General features: G+C 46.5%; 1 protein-coding gene and 1 long non-coding RNA gene across 7 annotated transcripts in view; one reads left to right on the top strand and one right to left on the bottom strand.

The window, feature by feature from the left end:
- LOC309518606 overlaps positions 1–21,979 on the bottom strand; it is a 106,637-nt gene that overhangs the window by 44,237 nt on the left and 40,421 nt on the right. The gene's annotated exons all lie outside the window — the stretch shown is intronic.
- The window catches only part of CEMIP (cell migration inducing hyaluronidase 1), a 167,059-nt gene that overhangs the window by 134,561 nt on the left and 10,519 nt on the right, over positions 1–21,979 (top strand). For all 6 annotated transcript variants that reach the window (XM_082198302.1, XM_082198301.1, XM_082198300.1 and 3 more), the window contains exons 14-24: positions 4,454–4,659; positions 7,301–7,370; positions 8,412–8,540; positions 9,484–9,569; positions 12,755–12,886; positions 15,551–15,586; positions 15,696–15,851; positions 18,474–18,654; positions 20,051–20,266; positions 20,432–20,643; positions 21,306–21,491. In XM_082198302.1, coding sequence (XP_082054428.1) covers positions 4,454–4,659; positions 7,301–7,370; positions 8,412–8,540; positions 9,484–9,569; positions 12,755–12,886; positions 15,551–15,586; positions 15,696–15,851; positions 18,474–18,654; positions 20,051–20,266; positions 20,432–20,643; positions 21,306–21,491 — 1,610 coding nt within the window. The remainder of the gene's footprint in view (positions 1–4,453; positions 4,660–7,300; positions 7,371–8,411; positions 8,541–9,483; positions 9,570–12,754; positions 12,887–15,550; positions 15,587–15,695; positions 15,852–18,473; positions 18,655–20,050; positions 20,267–20,431; positions 20,644–21,305; positions 21,492–21,979) is intronic.

The following is a 21,979-nucleotide window of genomic DNA, read 5'->3' as shown; positions in this document are numbered from 1 at the left end:
GAAACCCTTGCCCTCTTGGTTCCTTGTAGCCCCATTGCCCTCTGAAGTTTGGGGTGGCGGCAGCCCAGGAGATGGCATTGCCCTGGAGAGTAGCAGTCCCTGTGGAATTCCTCCCTCAAAGAGGTGTTTCTGGAACTTTCCTCATAGTTTTCATAACATGCTGGAGACACTCCTCTTTACCATATTCTCTTTACCCTGGTTTTTGTTTAGAACTCACCCTCTTCTCTTGATTGAAATCTGTTTTAATTGTTTTTAATATTTGATTCTTTTAATTGTTGTGATCAACCCTCAGAGAAAGAAATAGGGTAAGAAATAAAAATAGCAATAATATTTTAGACGCAGCTGGGAACTTTCTTGTTTTCACAAGCCTATCCAGACATGTAAAGTGGGCAGCTATAATTGTTTTCAAAGTTTTATTGATTTTTATCTGTGTTTTTAATGACGATGGCTTGATTCATATTCAGGTTTTTTTAAAACAACAACAACCCCCTGCTACAGGGATTTTAGCTGTGTTTCCTTCTACCTTTTTATTATTTATTTCATAAAAATTAAATACCGTGTGCCTGGGGAAAACACACACCACAAAGCGGTTTACAAAGGAAATGAAACAATGAAATTATCAGTTTTTTAAAATTAAAATCAACAAATGCTAAAATCAAACATAAATATTCTACATTTCTGGATAGCTTGCTTAAACCGTGGAGGCAGAGGATAGCAATGATGGGACAGGCTTCTCCTCTATGGATTTGTCTAATCCTCTTTTAAAGCCATCCACCTTGGTGGCTACCGCTGCCTCTTGTGGCAAGGAGTTCCAAAGCTTAACTGTGTGCTGAATTCAGGAGTCTTTCCCTTTGTCTTTCCTGAAGCTTCCAACCTTGCATGTCTACAGATTCTAGTGTTAGGAGAGAGGGTTCTTCTTAGATTAAGCATATATTAATTTGCCATAGATCAGAGTCTATGTTCCTGTTCCTGTTACTACAACTGCTTTCCGATTTGTAGCCCCATGGGGAGAGTAGCATGTCAGATGAGCAAGGAACCTAATGGACGTATTAATTGCAAAGCAAGGATGGCCAGAGGCCTGTTAAGTGGTAGAAAGCATCCTGGTTAAAGGTAAAGGGATCCCTGACCATTAGGTCCAGTCGCAGACGACTCTGGGGTTACGGCGCTCATCTCGCTTTATTGGCCGAGGGAGCCGGTGTACAGCTTCCGGGTCATGTGGCTAGCATGACTAAGCCGCTTCTGGCGAACCAGAGCAGCGCACGGAAACGCCGTTTAGCTTCCCACCGGAGCAGTACCTATTTATCTACTTGCACTTTGACGTGCTTTCGAACTGCTAGGTTGGCAGGAGCAGGGACCGAGCAACGGGAGCTCACCCCATCGCGGGGATTCGAACTGCCGACCTTCTGATCAACAAGTCCTAGGCTCTGTGGTTTAACCCACAGCGCCACCCGCATCCCAGGCATCCTGGTTATGGTACTGCAAATACTTCTTCTGCAGTGGCCGCACAGCTGCTGATTAACATGGGCCAATCCAAACCCTCATCACCGATTCTAATTTTAAGCCCTGATCCTGCACATATCGATATTTTTTTTTCATGGTGCTGCTGCCACCGCCAACTCAAATATTCAGAGTGTGACATTGCAGTGGCTCAAATGGGTGGGTCGGTTTTAGAGGATTTGGAAGCGTCCAGCTTCTCATTTTTGCCCTTTTCCAAGGAGCAAAATTATATTTAGTTCAAAGAAATTCTGGTCAGGAGCCACGTTCCTTCCTCGGCACTTACACAGCCAAAAAGTAAGCAATGGGGAAGGAAACATGGTCAAGTTGATAGGAATGAAGAAAGCAGCTACCTCAAGGGATTTTCTGGTTGCTGCTCTTATTTTACATCCATTTTGAGATGTGATTGGATGTGCACAGCCTGTTCTTTTTGCATTTCGTTGTCATTTGACCTCCTTGCATACCACTTTCTCTCTCTTTCCTCTGACACCTTGTGTATCTAACTGCTGGCAGAGGGTAACACTGCATTTGTGGGAGTAAGCCTCATTGGACTCGGTTGGGATTACTCCTGAGTAAAACAGTACTTTCCTGGGGATCTTGTGCAAATGCATATAGAATCGCCGCTCGCACTTGGGGAACCGGTTCCACCAAAATAGCAGGGCTGTTCTCCAAGTAAAACAGTTTAGGGATTTGGATGCGAAAGCACTGACAAAATTATTGCAGCAGAAACGATATAATAAATATATAGTCAGCATTTCAACCACAAGATGCATTGAAAAGATGTGGATCTCTGCCCACTATCCGGATTGCAAAGCCTGTAAAGGGCTAGCTAATCTTGTATTTAAATGATGTTACATAATTGCATCCTCTGCTAGTGGAGCAAATCTAGATAGGCTTGGGCTTATGCCACCTTTTGCATGTAAAAATGTCTGAAATATTACTCTCGCCAGCAGCGGTGCATTAAAAGCCCACCACATCCTGCTTTCCTCATTACTTTGCAAATGTGTGTGTTACAATCTGCTGAGCCACAACATTAAATTCTGGCCTGATTTATGCCAAGGCTTGTTGCGGAGGGGGCTGGATGAACGCAAGGAGTATGTCATGCCAGAAACTATTGGCATACTCTATAGATTTATGGTGGATAATACTCTGAGGAATACGCAGGAGGGCCTGCTAGCTGCGGCAATGCTTGCATCTGGTGTCATTAATTCAGTTTGAGATTGACGGTGCTCCTTTGCTGGAAAGGACAAACGCCATATGAAGTCCGCCCCTGAATTTAGGAGTCCAGCATTTATAAACCTTCTGATTTAAAGCCATGCCATCTTATATGTGCATGCACAGAAAGTGATTTAAATATATATATATTCCCAGCAAATCTAGGGGCATCCTGATTTAAATTTACTCGGAGTCAAGAGTGGATTTCATGCTCTTTATTCAGCTCATAGTGGTGAATCTGCTGCATTCTGAATCCAGTACATAACACTGATGCTCTTCCCAGACGTGGTTTTCACATGTTGCAATGTGGATTCCTGGTTACAGTGGCAATGAAGTCAATGAAGGGCTCTTAGTACATGCTCAGGGACACACTTGGCATCAGCCAACAACATGCAGATGCAAGAAAACCCTTGTGCGTGTCAACCCCTTCAAAATGAGCATGATGCACTCCTACAATGGAACGGTACACTGATCTGAATCATCACCGGCTGATCTGAATCATGCCGCCTTCATCTCTGATGGAAATAAGACATAATGACTTGCCTCTGTTTTTAGCTTTAAACTGGTTTAAGAAGAAATGTGTCCAAACCGTAATGTAGACAAGCTATAGATGGTACCTCCTTTCCTTTTTCAGGGTTCCTTTTATCTCAGGGACATCCATAGCATGCAGAAGGTCCTCAGGCTCCATCCCTGGGACACTGAGTTAAACAGGATCAGCTTGCAGGTGATAAGAGACACTTTGCCCAAGCCGCTGCAAGCCAGAGTAGATACTAAAAGGCTGGATCTACAAAGGTTGCATCCACAACATGGTTCATGGGAAGTGTAGTTTGTTAAGGTGTTGAGAATTGTGGCTCAGGCAAGCTACAGTTCCCAGGATTCTTAGGGAGAGAAGCCAGGACTGTTAAAAGTTTTGTTAATGCATAGTTTGGATGTGACCCAGTAGAAGACAGCTTCCCACGATCCTGTCCCATTAGACCAGGGGCAGCAACCTTTTTCAGCCGTGGGCCGGTCCACCATCTCTCAGACCATGTAGTGGGCCGGACTATATTTTTGGGGGACGGGGCGGGAAATGAATGAATTGCTATGCCCCACAAATAACCCAGAGATGCATTTTAAATAAAAGCACACATTGTACTCATAATAATATTAATAATAATTTATTATTTATACCCCGTCCATTTGGCTGGGTCTCCCCAGCCACTCTGGGTGGCTTCCAACAGAATATTAAAATACAATAACCCTCATTTACCCATGTAAAAACATGCTGATTCCCAGACCGTCCATGAGCCGGATTGAAGAAGAGGAAGAAGTGTTTGGATCTGATATCCCGCTTTATCACTACTCTAAGGAGTCTCAAAGCGGCTAACATTCTCCTTTCCCTTCCTCCCCCACAACAAACACTCTGTGAGGTGAGTGGGGCTGAGAGACTTCAGAGAAGTGTGACTGGCCCAAGGTCACCCAGCAGCTGCATGTGGAGGAGCGGAGACGCGAACCCGGTTCCCCAGATTACGAGACTACCGCTCTTTACCACTACACCACACTGGCTCTCCTGAGAAGATGATTGGGCCGCATCCTGCCCATGGGCCCCTGCATTAGATACTCTCAGCATTGTTTCACAGGTTGTTTTTAAGTTGAACATCATTAATGCCATGAGCCTCACAATTACATCTAGGCAAGGTGCTGTTCTGAGCAACTAGGAAGACCAGCCTTGTATCCATGCCCTCTCCCTTTTTTATATCCACAGGTCAAGGATGTTGTTGGGTATGACACGCTTGGACACTGCTTTTTTACTGAAGATGGCCCTGAGGTACGCAATACTTTTGATCACTGCCTTGGACTCTTGGTGAAACCCAGCACTTTGCTGCCCTCTGACCGAGACACAAGGATGTGCAAGACGATCACAGAAGGGGCTTACCCAGGATACATCCCCAAACCTAGACAGGACTGCAAGTGAGTCAAAAAACAAACTTCTAATTTCCTTTGGCTTACAGAACTGATTTGCCTGGAGTATCTTAGTGAACCATTACAGCCCACTGGGGAGCTTCTTATACCTATTGTTGTTTAGTTGTTTAGTCGTGTCCGACTCTTCGTGACCCCATGGAGCAGAGCACGCCAGGCACTCCTGTCTTCTGCCTCCCGCAGTTGGGTCAAACTCATGTTCGTAGCTTCGAGAACACTGTCCAACCATCTCGTCCTCCGTCGTCCCCTTCTCCTTGTGCCCTCCATCTTTCCCAACATCAGGGTCTTTTCCAGGGAGTCTTGTCTTCTCATGAGGTGGCCAAAGTATTGGAGCCTCAGCCTCCTGCCAATACCTTGCTTGAAAAGAGAAATCACCTAAATTTCCACTTTGCATCTCTCCCCCCCCCCCCGAAAATCACAGCCAAAATGAAGCGTTTTAAGTCCTTCAAGTCTCAGTGGGGAGAGATTTGGGTACACACTCAAGCGAGAGGAATATTGCATTAGTTTTCCTGGTTATAATGCTGGTGTTTCTCCTGTTTTCTAATGTTCCTTTCACACAGCAATACCTGTTGTGTTATGGAACTGTGGCTTTTTGACCGATATACAAGCACGTTGTGCTAAATTTCATTCACACCTGTGGGTGTAGTGTGACACAACAACAAATGACATTAGACGTCGCTGCTCCCCCGCTCTTTCCACAAATGTGTGCTTCTGCTCTCCTAAGAAAATGGCAGGAAAGAAATGTATGCTGGGATAGCTCCCCGACTTTCATCACTTTACTCCCATGGATTTTTTTCTGGAAGCAATTAAACATGGAAAAGAGTGTGAATCTTCCACCATATTCTGCTAGATCCCTGGAAGTGGTTTTTACATTGTATGGCAGCTTGAATATAATAGGAAAATAGACACGAGGGAAACGGAATATACTGTTGTATACAACACAGCTGTAATTAATCTCTCATATTCAAATCAAAGATTAGAACTTAAAGATAGGGTGCTGTCTGTTATTATTTAGTGCACGGCAACCCAGGTATACCAGTGTTTCAATGTTGGGGATGTCAACAGCGTATGTCACAGTAAACAGTGGCAAGAAAAAAGTCTTGTATACCTGGGATTTTGCTACATTAGTCAAGAAACAGCATTTTGAATACATTATAAACATGTAACACCAGATGGCATCAGAGAGCAAGAAAAAAATCTAAGCAATTTTCCATAGCAGTTTTTTCTCCTTTTGTTATAACAATTTAATTTCTGACTTATTTATAGCGTTTTATTCCTATGTGTAGATCCACCCCTGGGCTGCAACGTAAAATGTGTTGTGATCTACACTGGCAGCCACAAAGACTAACAAACTATTGGGACAGTTTTGCAAGTAGCGTTAAGCCTAAGTATGGCTAAGTATAATTGTGCAAGCATCCAGATATTTGCAGGAAAAATCTCTGCCACTCTGCAGGAAAAATCCTCCTCCAGTCCTGCTGCTGTGAGCTAAGCCATGTGTTAATATGGCTGGTTTTGTGGTTTGTGATGCTCTAGACAAATCATGAGTCAAGAGCAAACCTTAGTTACAGCTTGTAATTTATCTGGATCAAGATAAGCCATGAGCCCAGATTTGGATAGAACACCAAGCCAAATCATGGAGGAGCAAAGCAGGTGTGTGTGTTTTTTCCTTGCAAGTACCCGTGCTCACACATTCACTTCTAGCTGTGCTTTGGCTTAGTGTTACGTGCAAACTATATCTCAAATTCATGGCAGGATTGTGTATGAGATTTGACCAAAACAATATATTCTTTTCAAAAAGGGAGCTTGGCTGGAAACAGACACATTTTATAGCATTATGTTTTAAGAGCCATGTGAATCCTGGGAAACAGGCAATATGTGAGATAATTTCAGTGCCAGCCAGGACTTGGCCAAGCAAGTGACCATGAAAGCCAAGCTGTTTGCCAAACAAGTAACTTTAAATCCTTCAGGGATTTCAGGTACCATGAAAGCACAAAAATTCAATCAGGTTGTTACTTAAGGCAACCCCTAGCAAACTCAGGGCTTCCTAGAGGTTTTCCTTTGCTTCCTTTTTTGCCGACTCATATGTGGAAACATTCGTCACAGGATAAAACATAAATGATATAGGATAGTTTCATACCATAGAAATTCCTGCTGGGATTCCTAAAGGCTTTCAAAACAGGGCTGTGTCGCATTTTACTAAGGCTCTTTTCCATGGTGGCGGTAAGAGAGAAAGAGAGAAAGTTACTCTGTTCTGTAAAGGAAAACTTCTCTGCTCGGTTATATAACCTGGTTTGGTTTGATTAAATATATAGTTGTACATTGGATCCGAACGCCTTGGTACTCGGACATTTTGGCTCCCGAATGCCACAAACTTAGAAGTGACTGTTCCGGTTTGCAAATGTTCTTTGGAACCCAAATGTTGGACGGGTCTTCCGATTGGAGCTTCCTGCAGCCAATCGGAAGCCGTGCCTTGGTTTCCGAACGTTTTGGAAGTCAAACGGACTTCCGGAACAGATTCCGTTTGACTTCCAAGGCACGACTGTAATGCCCGTCCCTCTGCACACTCCATTTGGGAATTGTGTGCTTTTGTTTTTGTTTTGTTTACACATGTCTTTCCCCATCTAACCAACAGTGCAGTCTCTACCTTCTGGCTGGCCAACCCACACAACAATCTTATAAACTGTGCAGCTGCAGGATCCGAAGTGAGTACAAAGGGAAACAATTGCCTAGTGGTGCAGCAATAAAACGGCTAGCACATTTGCAGAGCTGAGCAGGGTCTGGTATGGTTTCAAATTGGATGGGGGACCGCATTTTGAGATTCTTGCATTGCAGCGGGTAAGGCAGCTAGATGACCCCCGGGGTCCCTTCCAACTTTACAGTTCTATGATTCTAGCTGGAATAACCTTGGGATTCTAATCCTCCACCCCACTACAACCCTTCAGGTTCCTGTTGAAACAAAAGCTGCTTGGGGCTGTGCTGAAAAGCAGGCACAATGCCTTAATACAGTTTGGGGTGGAAACAAAATCCTGCAAGATCTCGGAGCACAATTGGAAGCATTCAACGACCCATTCCATTAGTGTGAGGACTTTTGGCTGTGTAATGGAACTCCCTGAGGGACGCGGATGGCACTGGGGGTTAAACCACTGAGCCTAGGACTTGCCGATCAGAAGGTCGGCGGTTTGAATCCCCGCGACGGGGTGAGCTCCCGTTGCTCGGTCCCTGCTCTTGCCAACCTAGCACTTCGAAAGCACATCAAAGTGCAAGTAGATAAATAGGTACCGCCTCAGCGGGAAGGTAAACGGCGTTTCCGTGCGCTGCTCTGGTTCGCCAGTAGCGGCTTAGTCATGCTGGCCACATGACCCGGAAGCTGTATGCCGGCTCCCTCGGCCACTAAAGCGTGATGAGCGCCGCAACCCCAGAGTCGGCCACGACTGGACCTAATGGTCAGGGGTCCCTTTACCCTTTACCTCTCCCATCACTGTTCCAGGTTGTCCCCCACAACCTTTAAGTGCAGATTTGGGGAGGCCATGGGACATACACAGGGAAAGGAGGGGGCAAGTTCCCTGGCAGAAGTAACAGTCCTTGTGCTGGCAGAACGAGTGTTTCCCAAAACGAATGGTTGTACTTTGTTCCTTCCACACGCCCCGCCCCACCAATGTGCAGGCTTCTGCTATTTGCTGTTTTTAATATCTCACGTATCCCAAGTCTGGCATAGGCTGAATCTGTTGTGTTCTCTCTTGCAGGAAACCGGGTTTTGGTTTGTTTTGCATCACGTACCGACGGGACTCTCTGCAGGAATGTATCCCCCTGGCTACTCTGAGCACATTCCAATGGGGACGTTCTATAACAATCGGGCACATTCAAACTATCGAGTAAGTACACATGCAATTGGAAATTAAGTTCCTATCTTCTTTTTCCAAGTGCTGTCCTTCCTCCCTCCTTTTCCAATCTGAGTGTCAAGCCATTATTGGCCACCATTCTGCTTCCATAATATCAACAGCATACGTTGTCTCCCTGCCCTACTCCAAGCATTTTTATCTACAAATGCTGTTTTTAGTTAGCTCCAACTTTTGGCTCTAGATGGAGGAGAGTGATGAATAAAGAGGCCTTTTTCTCTTTTAATTCCCAGCTGATTGTTGCATGTTGTTGTCTGTAAGTTTCACTAAATAGGCATGCACACACAAACGTGTGCTGTTTCTCAAATGCCAAGATCTGTTGAAGCAGCAACCAACGTTTGTGACACATAATGAGTACTGCACTCAGGACCCAAACTAGACAAGGTGTTAAATGCATTAATGTATTTCATGTGTCCAGTAGCTGGACGCCTCCAGGGCTGTTTAGGAGGAGGGGAGGGGGGTGAAACTAGACGTGTCGAGAAAAAAATATTCATTTAATGCGTTGTGTTGTTTGGCCTTCGGGGTGAACAGGGAACGAGTAGGTGCTGAAACAATTATTCAGTCTTCTTTAAAAAGGCACATAGTAGGTCTTGTGGGGCTTGGCCTGGGGAATAGTCTCAAGGGACAAACAGAGAGCCTGGAAAGACCACATTTGGACCCTGAGCCAGAAGCTCCTCACCTCTGCTCTCTAACATAGTTTGTTATTATGGAGAGCTGGTAAACATTCAAACCCTCAGGTGCATTAAAACAAAATGATGGTACAATCTGGTTGTGCCAGGCAATGTTCCAAATTCTTTTGCTGGTGTAAAGTGAATGCATTGAAAGTACGTGCATCTATGTATGTAAGTTTGCATGCTTATATATTTCCCTCCTAAGGATTTGGCTGACAGAATCCCTCCCTCCTTCCCTTCTTTTCCAGGCTGGAATGATAATTGACAATGGAGTTAAAACGACGCCAGCGTCTGCCAAGGACAAAAGGCCCATCCTGACTCTGATCGCGGGGAGGTAATCTGATTTTGATTGGTTTTATTTGGAAAGTAAAGTCCTCTTTTTGCAGCTCAGGCTGGGGAACGAATGCTGATCATAACCGTTATAACCTTTTAATTGTTTGGGGGATACATATGTGCCTGTGTGGAGGGGGGAGATTTTCAACAGATCCACATACATTCAGCCACATCTTAAGCATGTGGTTTCCCCCAAAGAATTCTGGGTACTTTATTAGTTCCCAGGATTCTTTGGGGGAAAGTCGTGTCATTTAAATGCCTGGTGGGGACCTGCTGTTTACTTTCCTTCAGCCAACTCCCTTCTCCCAGCAGGATTCAACACCAGTCTTTTTAAGTCCTTACCTTGTTCCCCTGCCATCAGGTTCTCTTCTAGTCCTCAGTGTTAAACCTCTCCCTGCTAATTTACTTTTGAATTTACAATCCACACTTTCATTTTAAAAAAAATACAGCAAGGTGGAGTACAACATATAAGGATAAAATCAACAAAAGAGCCATAAAAATATCAAAAAAATAAAAGTTATTTCTGCTCAGCATTATTTTATTGCTTAAGTTATTAAAGCAGAAGTTAAGTTAATCCCTCCTCCTGCCAGCCTAAAAATGACAATACAATAAGGCAGCTCTACAAACTAAGGTTTGCTGGAAATGCAGCTCATCTCCCTGGAAGATGCCCATGCCGATGGTGTTTTCATTTAATGATTTGTATTATAAGTCTGGAATGTATTGCTGATATCTCTGCCCCCCTAAATATTTCATATCTGTTTTCTGAGTCAGACCTGTGGTCTGTTTCCCTCATTGCTTCCCACACTGGCTGGCAGCAGCTCTCCAGGGTTTCAAGCAGAGCACATTCACAGCCCTACCTAGAGATGCTGGGAATGGAAGCTGGGACCTTCGGGATGCAGAGGATGCTCTGCGCCTGAGATCTGGCTTTTCTACTCTGCCCTTTGGTGTCATGGGTTCAGAGTATTCACAGAATTATAGAGTCGGAAGGGACCCTGAGGATCATCTAGTCCAACCCCCTGCAATGCAACTGTCCCATATGGGGATTGAACCTGCGACCTTGGCCTTATCAGCACCCCGTTCTAACCAACTGAGCTAGTCGTCATGATTCCTTTAGCATCAGTAGTTTAAAGATTAAGCTTTTGAGGTCCACTAATAATAATAATAATAATAATAATAATAATAATAATAATAATAATAATAATAATTTATTCTTTATACCCTGCCCATCTGGCTGAGTTTCCCCAGCCACTCTGGGCAGCTCCCAATCAAGTGTTAAAAACAGTACAGCGTTAAATATTAAAAACTTCACTGAACAGGGCTGCCTTCAGATGTCTTTTAAAGATAGGATAGCTGCTTATTTCCTTCACATCTGAAGGGAGGGTGTTCCACAGGGCAGGTGCCACTACCGAGAAGGCCCTCTGCCTGGTTCCCTGTAACCTCACTTTTCGCAATGAGGGAACTGCCAGAAGGCCCTCGGTGCTGGATCTCAGTGTCCTGGCTGAACGATGGGGGTGGAGACGCTCCTTCACGTATACAGAATTGAGGCTGTTTAGCTTAAGCTTTTGAGGTCCATAAATTGAAACACCTCACCTTAATTTGGATAATCATCTCGCTTACCCTGACTCATTTCTAGCAGGGAAGGTTATTTGGGACCAGCTCCATATTTGCATCAGCGTGTAGCTTCAACTTAGGCAAGGAAAGCCTATTCATCAGGGAATTGCTTTCCCCAGCTGCAAAGGCCGCAATCTGATTGCAGTAAGCCTGCCAAAATAAGGTTAATATTCTGGAACTCTGCAGATTCCCCTTTCCCAGTTTAGCTCAAGAGGTTGGTTTATTAAGTGAAGCAAAGGGGCTTTCTGGATATCTGTCAGCAAATGGAGCAAATCTCTTCTGCCTGCCTTGCTGAGTCAGAAATTCTTTACTCTTTAGCGTTATCTGTACTTAACACTACTAATCCGTCATGTTTGTCCAAGCTGCACAGTGATCCACGGAGGACAACCCCTTACACTACAGCCCAAGGCAGCTGACACACAATTCAAAGTGTTGGTGCTGACCTTTAAAGCCCTAGACACCCTCAGTCCAGTATATCTGAAGCAGCGTCTCCACCCACATCGTTCTGCCCGGACACTGATGTCCAGTGCTGAGGGCCTTCTGGCGGTTCCCTCGCTGTGAGAAGCCAAGTTATAGGGAATGAGGCAGAGGGCCTTCTCGGTAGTGGCGCCCTCCCTGTGGAACGCCCTCCCACCAGATGTCAAAGAGAAAAACAACTACCAGACTTTTAGTAGACATCTGAAGGCAGCCCTGTTTAGGGAAGCTTTTAATGTTTAATAGACTATTGTATTTTAATATTTCGTTGGAAGCTGCCCAGAGTGGCTGGGGACACCCAGCCAGATGGGCAGGGTATAAATAATAAATTCTAATTCTTCTTCTTCTTCTTCTTCTTCTTCTTCTTCTTCTTCTTCTTCTTCTTCTTCTGGAAAGCCTCGTTTGCTTGGAGCAGACAGACTTCTTTTCCTCTAATGTTCAGTTGTAGAATTTGACTACACCTGAAAGTAGCCTAACTTGGTAGGCTGCATCTTTCTGTGGGTCCCTATCTGGTCCTTGCCGTCTCTGAGTGGACAAGCAATGCATATCCTCCAACATTTCTCCAATGAAAACAGGAACGTCTTACATAATAATTCTAATAATTATACCTTGCCCATCTGACTGGGTTGCCCCAGCCACTCTGGGCAGCTTCCAAAATATATTTAAAAACATAATAAAACATTAAACGTTTTTTAAAAAACCTTTCCTACACAGGACTGCCTTCAGATGTCTCCTAAAGGTTGTCTAGATACTGGTCTCCTTGGCTTGGGGAGGTTGCATAACTCCAACATTTACCCTCCAACATTTCTCTGATGAAAATAGGGACGTCCTAAGGAAAAGCGGGACATTCCAGGATCAAATCAGAACCTGGACAGCGTCTATAAATCTGGAACTGTCCCTGGAAAACAGGGGCACTTGGAGGGTCTGGGAACGTCATGGGGTGACATGGGACCTCCTGTGGTGAACATTGGTCTGTAAATATTGGGAATAAATATACAGCATGGCCATAGAAGCACCCCATGTTAGCAGCTCTGAAATCTCTTGAGGGCCAGTGCTCTCCATGTTGCTGACCGCGTTTCCTTCCACCTGTTGCAATTCCAGATACAGCCCGCATAAGGATGCTGACCCTCTGAAGCCCAGAGAACCTGCACTCATCCGACACTTCATTGCTTACAAGAACCAGGACCACGGCGCCTGGCTGAGGGGAGGAGATGTGTGGCTGGACGACTGCCAGTGAGTGTGGCCTCAGTTCAACCCTCCAGAGTTCAGCTGGGTGTTTATGGCGAGCAGAGGGCTGTGGGGCTAGGACTGTGTTTCTTGTTTATAACGCTCCGCATCTTTCATCCGGTGAAGATGAATGCAAAGAAAGGGAACCAGGAAGAAAGCAAACCAACCTTGCTGTTTTGCAGAAACAAACCCCTGAGCATGAGGGTTGTCGAGTTGTTTGTGTGCATACGTGTGTGATTGAGACCCGTTACAATGAGCTGCGGCGGAAAAGGGACTTTAAATAAACCTTTTCTGCTTGAGCCTGAAATAAAATATAAGCAGCTGCGCCAATGGTTTTGTTTTATGTGGTAGCCTGTTATTGCCAAAAATTCCAGTGCCAGGGAGGTAAGACATAAGACAGTGCAGCATGTAGAAGGCTTGTGTAAATAACAGGCGGTTAGAGAGTCTGGAAATGGGAGCAGACGCTTCCTGTCTTCTCCTCCTTTGAGACAAGATTGTCAGGTTGTGCCCTGCAAATCTTACCTGTCTGTTGCATGGCTGCAAAACGCCCCCCCCCAAATCCAGCAAAGAAAACTTTTAAGAGCTTAGGATCCTTCCTTATACTGGATCAGACCACTGATCCATCTAGCTCAGCGCTGTTTGCTGGCAGGCAGTGGCAGTTCAGGGTTTCCTGCAAAGGACCACCCCAGCCGTAATTGGAGATGGCAGGACTTGAACCCAGCGCCTTCTGCTACGGCCCTTCTTCAGTTAACCTCCTTGCCTTTCTCTGCCTCTGGCCCTTACACCCCTTGTTCCTTTGCTACCTGCTGCAGAGTCATATCAAAGCCATGCTTATTCTAACAGGCAGGAAGCTGCAACTTTCCACAACTTCTGCCATTGTGGAAATGGAGAGGAACCTAAAGCAGGAGCAGGGAATCTGTGGCGCTCTCAGATGTTGGCAGACCACAAATCCCATCGTCCCCGACCATTGGCAATGCTGGTTGAGGCTGATGTGGAGGTGAGGGGCGAAGGGCTGCAGGTTCTCAGTGTTAAAAGAGACGAGGAAGCTCTCCTGATTGCAACCTGCCAACTCGGAGAGACGACCAGTCACATGTCTGAAGGCTTTCATTCATTTCCCCTGCAGTAATGTGCAGGGGAAGGCAGGTTTTGTGGGAAAGGGAGCCACCGGAACACTGCTCTCCAACAAATTCAATTTATCTGGTACAACACCAAATTTGGGGGGCCTGCACCAATGGCAGCCAGTGCCCACAGGGACTGGTAGCGCAGAAGGCAGGGGCAACAGCCGCCATTGCCGCAGGGAGTTGGCAGTGCCAGCTAATTCTGACACAGCAATGGCGCATGTCACTCAAGAGACAGATGCTTAACAGTTGTCTCTCTATGCAGCTTTGATTTCACGCCACTGTTTGCAGGTGAGAACCATACCTGGGCATTTCCTTGCTCCGGACTCAATACCGATAGCTGCAAAAATTTTGATGCATGTTGATGGTGCTGAATTAATGATCCTTAACTATCACCTGCGTTTGCAGGTAACGCTAAGCCCAACCACGATCTGTAGCCAAGGTTGTTCTTAGCTACAGATTGTGGTAGAGGAAGAGGCAGCTGAACCAATATCCTGGGTTCAGACAATATGCCAGGCCAAATCTAACCTAAAAAGACTTGCGGGAGGAATAAAGTGAGTTCACGCTCCTCTCTGGAGGCCAGCATGTTTGAGTGGTCCTGGTATGCCATAGTTTGGCTTTCTGTGACAACTGAACAAAGCCAGAGTACCATACAAATAAGTAAAATTTGAGAAGGGTTATATAACACTGCAGCCACATGTGGTTGCTTCCAACTTTTTTCCTGTTTAGATGCCTTCTCCCTGCTGCCCCAAACGTCCTCATAGCCAAGCTAATATCTCAAACCCGTCAGCAGAGCACAGAAGTATTTTCCATGTTGTTAAGTTTTTGGCAGAGTTTATTTCGGCAAAGTTCAAATCAGCCTCCAGCTCTCGTAACCTAGAGTTTTATAGACGTGGGGGTCTAGCCATTTTAATATTTGTTACTGTAATATATTACACCAGAACAATATATGCTAATGTGAATTGCAACACTCGACATCTTTCAACACTGACTAGACGCCACGGAAGCTGCAGGAATTCTGTGCAAACGGTAGTCGTGTGACATCTCTGCCCTCTTGTGGCGTAATAGCACCAGTGAAAGCAAATCTCTTTCGCCCCTCTGCTGTGCTTTCGATAAGTCACATTTATAATTGCCCTCTGTTCAGAGACATTTCTGCAGTCTGTGGAATTACTCCAGAGCAGGGATAGACAAATGTTTCCGTTTGTTTCTGTTTCCTGTTTTTCCAGTCTTCGGTTGCCTACATTTCCACATCAGTTTTAGATTTTATATCCTCATGAAAATTCATTAGCATTTTAGTATGAATTTGTCCCTAATACACAATTTTTGCAAAGCCCATTTCCCTAATATTTTTTCATGTTGCTTTCAATGACATGTGCATTTTCAAGCACACTTTATGCACCATAAGAAAAGCAAATGCCTCTATTTCTACATAATAGATGGGGCGGGGGAGATAACCCGCATTGAAAGGTGACCCAGTTTGTCATGTGTCACAGCCCAGTCTTGAACCCAGGACCCACCAGGCATCTGTTCTAAAGTTCTCTTTTCCTTGCAGGTTTGCTGACAACGGAATCGGGCTCACTTTGGCCAGGTAAGTGCTCCTGGCACTTCTACGTTTTCTGTATTTTCACTTGCATAAGATGTTGAAAGCATGATCTGACCAAAGCACTTCTGCTTACGTGCAATTCCATCCCTTCTAGTGGCGGAACGTTCCCACATGACGACGGATCAAAGCAAGAGATAAAGAACAGCCTCTTTGTAGGTGAAAGTGGAAACCCAGGGACAGAAACAATGGACAACAATGTCTGGGGGCCTGGAGGCCTGGACCACAGCGGGCGGACTCTTCCCATTGGCCAGTGCGTCTTAAGTTTCTGTATTTTCCATTTTGTTCAGGTTTCCAGGAGAGTATAGGGCTTTGCTCCCCCCCCCCACTCCAAATCACTGTGGATGGAGAAAACGGAAAAAGTTTTTTCCTCCCTCTCTCATAAAACTAGAAGTGAGACATTCAGCCAAACTGAATCTTGGTAGATTGAGGATGGATAAAAGAAAGTACCTTTTCACAAAGTGTGTAGGCTTTGGCCAATATTCTCTTTCTGCTAGCGCAAGGGTTCTTAGGCCAGCGGACAGACACATTTTCTGTTGTGCAACAGAGGGAATATTGTGGCGCAGAGTGCACTATTTCACAATACGTAAAGGTAAAGGGACCCCTGACCATTAGGTCCAGTCGTGACCGACTCTGGGGTTGCGGCGCTCATCTCACTTTATTGGCCGAGGGAGCCGGCGTACAGCTTCCGGGTCATGTGGCCAGCATGACTAAGCCGCTTCTGGTGAACCAGAGCAGTGCATGGAAATGCCATTTACCTTCCCACCGGAGCGGTACCTATTTACCGTATTTTTCGCACTATAGGACACACTTTTTCCCCTCCAAAAATGAAGGGGAAATGTGTGTGCGTCCTATGGTGCGAATGCAGGCTTTTGCTGAAGCCTGGAGAGCGAGAGGGGTCCGTGCGCACCGACCCCTCTCGCTCTCCAGGCTTCAGGAAGCTATCCCAAGTCTTGCAAGCCCGGCGGGATGTCCCGCGGGCTCGCAAGGCTTGCGGGCAGCAGCCTGCACCCAAAAGCTGGGGACAGCAGGGAGGCGCAGAGCCGCCACCCCGCTATTCCCCGACCTGATCTGGAGGCTGGCGGGGGGAGAAGCAAGCCTGCTTCTCCCCCCCCCCACCAGCCCCACAACCTCCAGGCTTCAGGAGAGCCCCACCGCCAGCCCCGCAAGCTCGGGGGACAGCGGGAGAGGCGCAGCGCGCCTTTGCCGCTGTCCCCCGACTTGTCTAGAAGGCTGGCGGGGGGAGAAGCCTGCTCCTCCCCGTCGCCAGCCCCACAAACTCGGGGGACAGCGGGAGAGGCGCAGCGCGCCTTTGCCGCTGTCCCCCGACTTGTCTAGAAGGCTGGCGGGGGGAGAAGCCTGCTCCTCCCCGTCGCCAGCCCCGCAAACTCAGGGGACAGCGGGAGAGGCGCAGCGTGCCTTTGCCGCTGTCCCCCGACTTGTCTAGAAGGCTGGCGGGGGGAGAAGCCTGCTCCTCCCCGTCGCCAGCCCCGCAAACTCGGGGGACAGCGGGAGAGGCGCAGCGCGCCTTTGCCGCTGTCCCCCGACTTGTCTAGAAGGCTGGCGGGGGGAGAAGCCTGCTCCTCCCCGTCGCCAGCCCCGCAAACTCGGGAGACAGCGGCAGGGGCGCAGCGCGCCCTTCCCACTGTCCCCCGACTTGGTTAGAAGGCTGGCCCAGCCCCGCAAACTCGGGGGACAGCGGGAGAGGCGCAGCGCACCATCCCGCTGTCTCCCGACATGGTTTGGAGGCTGGCGGAAGGCTTCCTCCTCCCCCAGCCCCGCAAGCTCCCAGAGCGATGCCAAAGCTGCGCGCAGCTTCGGCATGGCTCTGGGTCCCGTTCTGGGGGAGGGGGAAGCTCGGGCTTCCCCACCCCAGCCCCGCGCCTGGCGGGGGGGGGATAACTTTTTTTTGCCTTTATTTCCCCCCCCCCAAATCTAGGTGCGTTCTATGGACCGGTGCGTCCAATAGTCCGAAAAATACGGTATCTACTTGCGCTTTGCTGTGCTTTCGAACTGCTAGGTTGGCAGGAGCAGGGACCAAGCAATGGGAGCTCACCCCATTGCAGGGATTCGAACCGCCGACCTTCTGATCGGCAAGTCCTAGGCTCTGTGGTTTAACCCATAGCGCCACCCGCGTCCCTATTTCACAATAGTTACCAGCAAACTACTTGTGCATTCTCTTGTGCAACCACGTCCCACAGGCCCAAACATTTCACCAGTGGAACAAGCATTCTGCTGAGGGACTCTTAACTTTGCGTTATGTTGGATGCAACCCATCTTCTCCACCCCCTCCCCCTATTCCAGAGTTGGTATTTAGGGCTTGGCTTCATGCCCAGGAGGCTCTGGAGTGTCCTGGCCAATTTAAAACCACCTCCGACAAAGAACCACATTTTTATTTCACGTCTTTTAATGGCTCTGTGTTTAATGTTGTATTTCGGAGCTCATTAAGTCTCTGTTTTGGGATGTTATCCCTGCAATGACTGAATGAATGAGTAATAAGGCAGCTGACCACTTAAGAGACCAGAGACCAAGCTCAAATTTTGCTTTTGATTGGCTTGCAGATATTATTCCTTTTTTTAGGTCAGTGGCCTAACTTTCCCGCAAAGCTCCTTCTAAGAATGCCAAGCAAATATGTATGATCTGCCAAGGCATGAGAGACCCCGAGTTGAACTTGTTAAGAATCACAAGGTTTTCCTCATATATATAAAAAGACCTAGCAGATTATAGAAGCTAGTTTTTCCAGTGGAGTGTGAAATTGTCAGCTGATGCTCATGTATAGCTACAATGCAATCTATGTTTACAGTGGCAACTCACTGCAAGGAGACTAATAACTTCTCTCTCTCTTTTTTATTATTTTTAAAAAAACGTGCTTTAGGAATTTCCCAATTAGAGGCATTCAGTTTTATGATGGGCCCATCAATGTCCAGAACTGCACCTTCCGAAAGTTTGCCGCGTTGGAAGGCCGCCACACCAGCGCTTTGGCGTTCCGCCTCAACAATGTTTGGCAGAGCTGCCCCAACAACAACGTCACAAACGTATTCTTTGAGGACGTCCCGGTGAGTTGGCTTTCAACACGGGCTCACCATTACAGGGCTATATGCATGCAGAGGGAGGACATTTTGCAATGGAAGAATCGCATTCCTTCACTGGCCACCTTCTGAGGGTCGCATGGCAGTGGTGGGCAGGGCAACAGGTGCACCTCATATTTCTGTACAGTGGGCTGTAATCTAGCCATACAAAAGTCAGAGGTTCCTACATGTACATCTCTCCAGGAAAGCAAGAGGCCTTATTACAGTTTAAGGACACAGTCCAGCCAGGCTACGGAACTGGAGAAATGCAAGGACTGGAGAGGGGGGTGGCCTGTGAGGAAGATGTGGGCTGTAAGAAGGTGGGGCATAAAGAGAGTCCTGAGGACCAGAAGCTGTTTGCTCCTGGACCTGAGGTTCTCCACCCTTGTCTTAGCAAAATTATTATTAGTAGTGAATTTAGTATTACAGCCGTACCTTGGAAGTCAAACAGAACCCGTTCTGGAAGTCCGTTTGACTTCCAAAATGTTCGGAAACCAAAGCGTGGCTTCTGATTGGCTACAGGAAGCTCCTGCAGCCAATCGGAAGCCACAGAAGCCCCGTCAGATGTTTGGGTTCCAAAGAACATTGGCAAACCGGAACACTTACTTCCAGGTTTGCAGCGTTCGGGAGCCAAAACGTCTGAGTACCAAGGCGTTTGGGATCCAAGGTACGACTGTATTGCTATTACTATTATTTATTACATTAGTCATTTTTTTGCCAAAGCAACTCAAAATGACTTACAATATTTTAAGCAATACATACGTACATAAAAACTGGCATTTTTAAAAAAACCGCTACATTCAACTTCCCACCCATGCAAAAAGCCAGATAGTAAAAAGCCAAAGGCCTTATTAAAAAGGATTCTTTTTGCCTGACATCTAAAGATATGTAACATTGGCATCAGGAAAACTTCCCTGGGGAGAACATTCGACAAGCGGGATGCCACCATTGAGAAGGGCGGTTCTCATGTTGCTGCTCGCCAGACCTCGCATGGAGACACAAAGAAGGGTCTCAGATGACAATTTCAGGGTCCGGCTGAGTTCATGTGGGGAGAGACTTCCCTTGAGGTCTTGCACCATATAAGACTTCATAGGTCCAAGCCAGAGCTTCAAATTGGGCCTGGAAACTAATTGGCAGGATTTCAGAATGGGTAGCCCTCAAGCTGTTTTGAACTCCACGATCAGTCCCAGAGTCCATGGCCAAGATTCCAGGACAACTCACACAGGGCTGCCGTGTTCTTTTCAAGGCACAAATGGACTGCAGAAAAATAGGGAGCTTCTGTGTTAAGCTCTGAATTTTTTTTGGGGGGGGTAGCTCCAAGAAATTACTAAGCTATCGGTTCAGAATTAATTGGTTAATGTGTCATATTTTCCCTTCTGTTCAGATAACCTCTCGAGTGTTTTTCGGAGAACCAGGACCTTGGTTCAATGGGCTGGATATGGATGGGGATAAAACATCTGTTTTCCATGATGTTGACGGCTCTGTATCTGAATATCCTGGGTCGTATCTTATAAAGGAAGATAATTGGCTGATTAGGCACCCAGACTGTATTGATGTCCCTGACTGGAGGGGTTCTATCTGTAGTGGTCGATATGCACAGGTAAGACTGATGGGCATGTTCAGAATTTGGATCTTGCTGGCTCACAGTTCTTTCGCATTTCTGATTTCCACAGCAGATCATTGCTGTGGGGTTACTGGTCTCTTCCCTATGCATGTTCTTAAAGCTCTTTAAAAGGAAGTAAGTTTTGCTTTGATTTGATTTCAGGTGTACATCCAAGCCTACAAATCAGCCAACCTGAGAATGAAAATAATAAAAAATGACCATTACGGACATCCTCTGTACTTGGAGGGGGCTCTGAGTAAGAGTGCCCACTACCAGCAATATCAGCCTGTGATCACTCTACAAAAGGGCTACACCATCCATTGGGACAAGACTGCTCCCGAGGAACTGGCTATCTGGCTCATTAACTTCAACAAGTGAGTGTGTGGCCCGTAAAAAACAGCATTTCGATTGAGGAATATAGCTTCAAGTTGCTAAAGAAAGCCGGGGTGTGTGATGATGATGTTATAATAGCCACTGCATTCTTCCAGGCCTGACATCATTGTTCCAGGAAACCCTCTGCAAGTTTTACCATCTTCTCACCTAAACATCCAAGTCCCCTTAGAATGGATGTAAAGACGTCATGCGATAAATATTTGAGGCACTGCATGGGCCAAGTTAATCCCTGACTCATAGAAGGTGGTGGCTCGCTACAGAGAAATTGCTCTGTATTGCTATAAGGGATCTTTAGGTTCTTTGGAATTGACTCTGCCCAGCATGTAAACATTTAGCCCAGGCATGTCCAAAGTCCATTTTGGGGGCCTAATCTGGCCCACCAGTCGATTTAATCCGGCCCCCATGGCAGTATATGTCCTGCGGTAAAATCCTTAAAAAAGCAACTTCAATCCTGAAAAGCTCAACAACTTCACACACGTTCACTTAATCAAATCTGGCCCTCTTTGAATTTTTTTTAGCCAGTTTGCAACTAAATGTATTTTATTTTTGGAGTGAGTGGAATTTGACTTGCGACATGTCCCAGAAAAATCAGTCACAGAGCTTGGGGTTGTTATTGTTGCAATCATCATCATTATCGTTTTAGGAATGACTGGATCCAAGTTGGGCTTTGCTATCCTAAAGGGACGACATTCTCCATTCTCTCCGACATCCACGATCGCCTTTTGAAGAAAACCAGCAAAACAGGGACATTCTACCAGGCTCATGAGACGGACAAGCTTGAGTATCGATATGCTTCCAAGGGATACTACTATTGGGATGAGGACACTGGGTAAGGAAACAGCAAGCATGCCCCGTGTCCTAAAGCTCTCTGAAGCACAGAATTGCTATGGAGGATTGCAGAGATGGGTTGGGTGCAAGGTTGTTTTTAACGGATGCACAAATGACATCCTTGTGTCCAGCCTATATGCCATCTTTCAGATTCAGCTCCGGTGGAAATTTCCCCGTCTTTGGTGATCCTTCCTCTTCAACAAGCAAAGCCATGCCATTTTGGGTCCCTCTTCACTTATGGCAGATTTTTGACCACCTTGTCATATGGAATGATCAATTTGCATAGGAACGTAAATTGGGGATCAGCCCAATGGCTGAGTCCAGCATCCTGGGCTCACAAGAGTCAGCCAGATGACCCAATGCGAAGCCCATGAAAAGAATTTGAGCACAACAGTGCTATCGCTGCTTGCAATTCCCGGAAATTCGGAGACACACTACTTCTGACAATGGAGGTGGAGCATACCCATTATGGCTAGTAACCACTGTAGC

This window comes from Podarcis vaucheri (assembly GCF_965113315.1).
Source record: "Podarcis vaucheri genome assembly, chromosome: 14".
Lineage (NCBI taxonomy): Eukaryota > Metazoa > Chordata > Lepidosauria > Squamata > Lacertidae > Podarcis > Podarcis vaucheri.
This window is presented reverse-complemented; position numbering and strand designations above follow the sequence as displayed.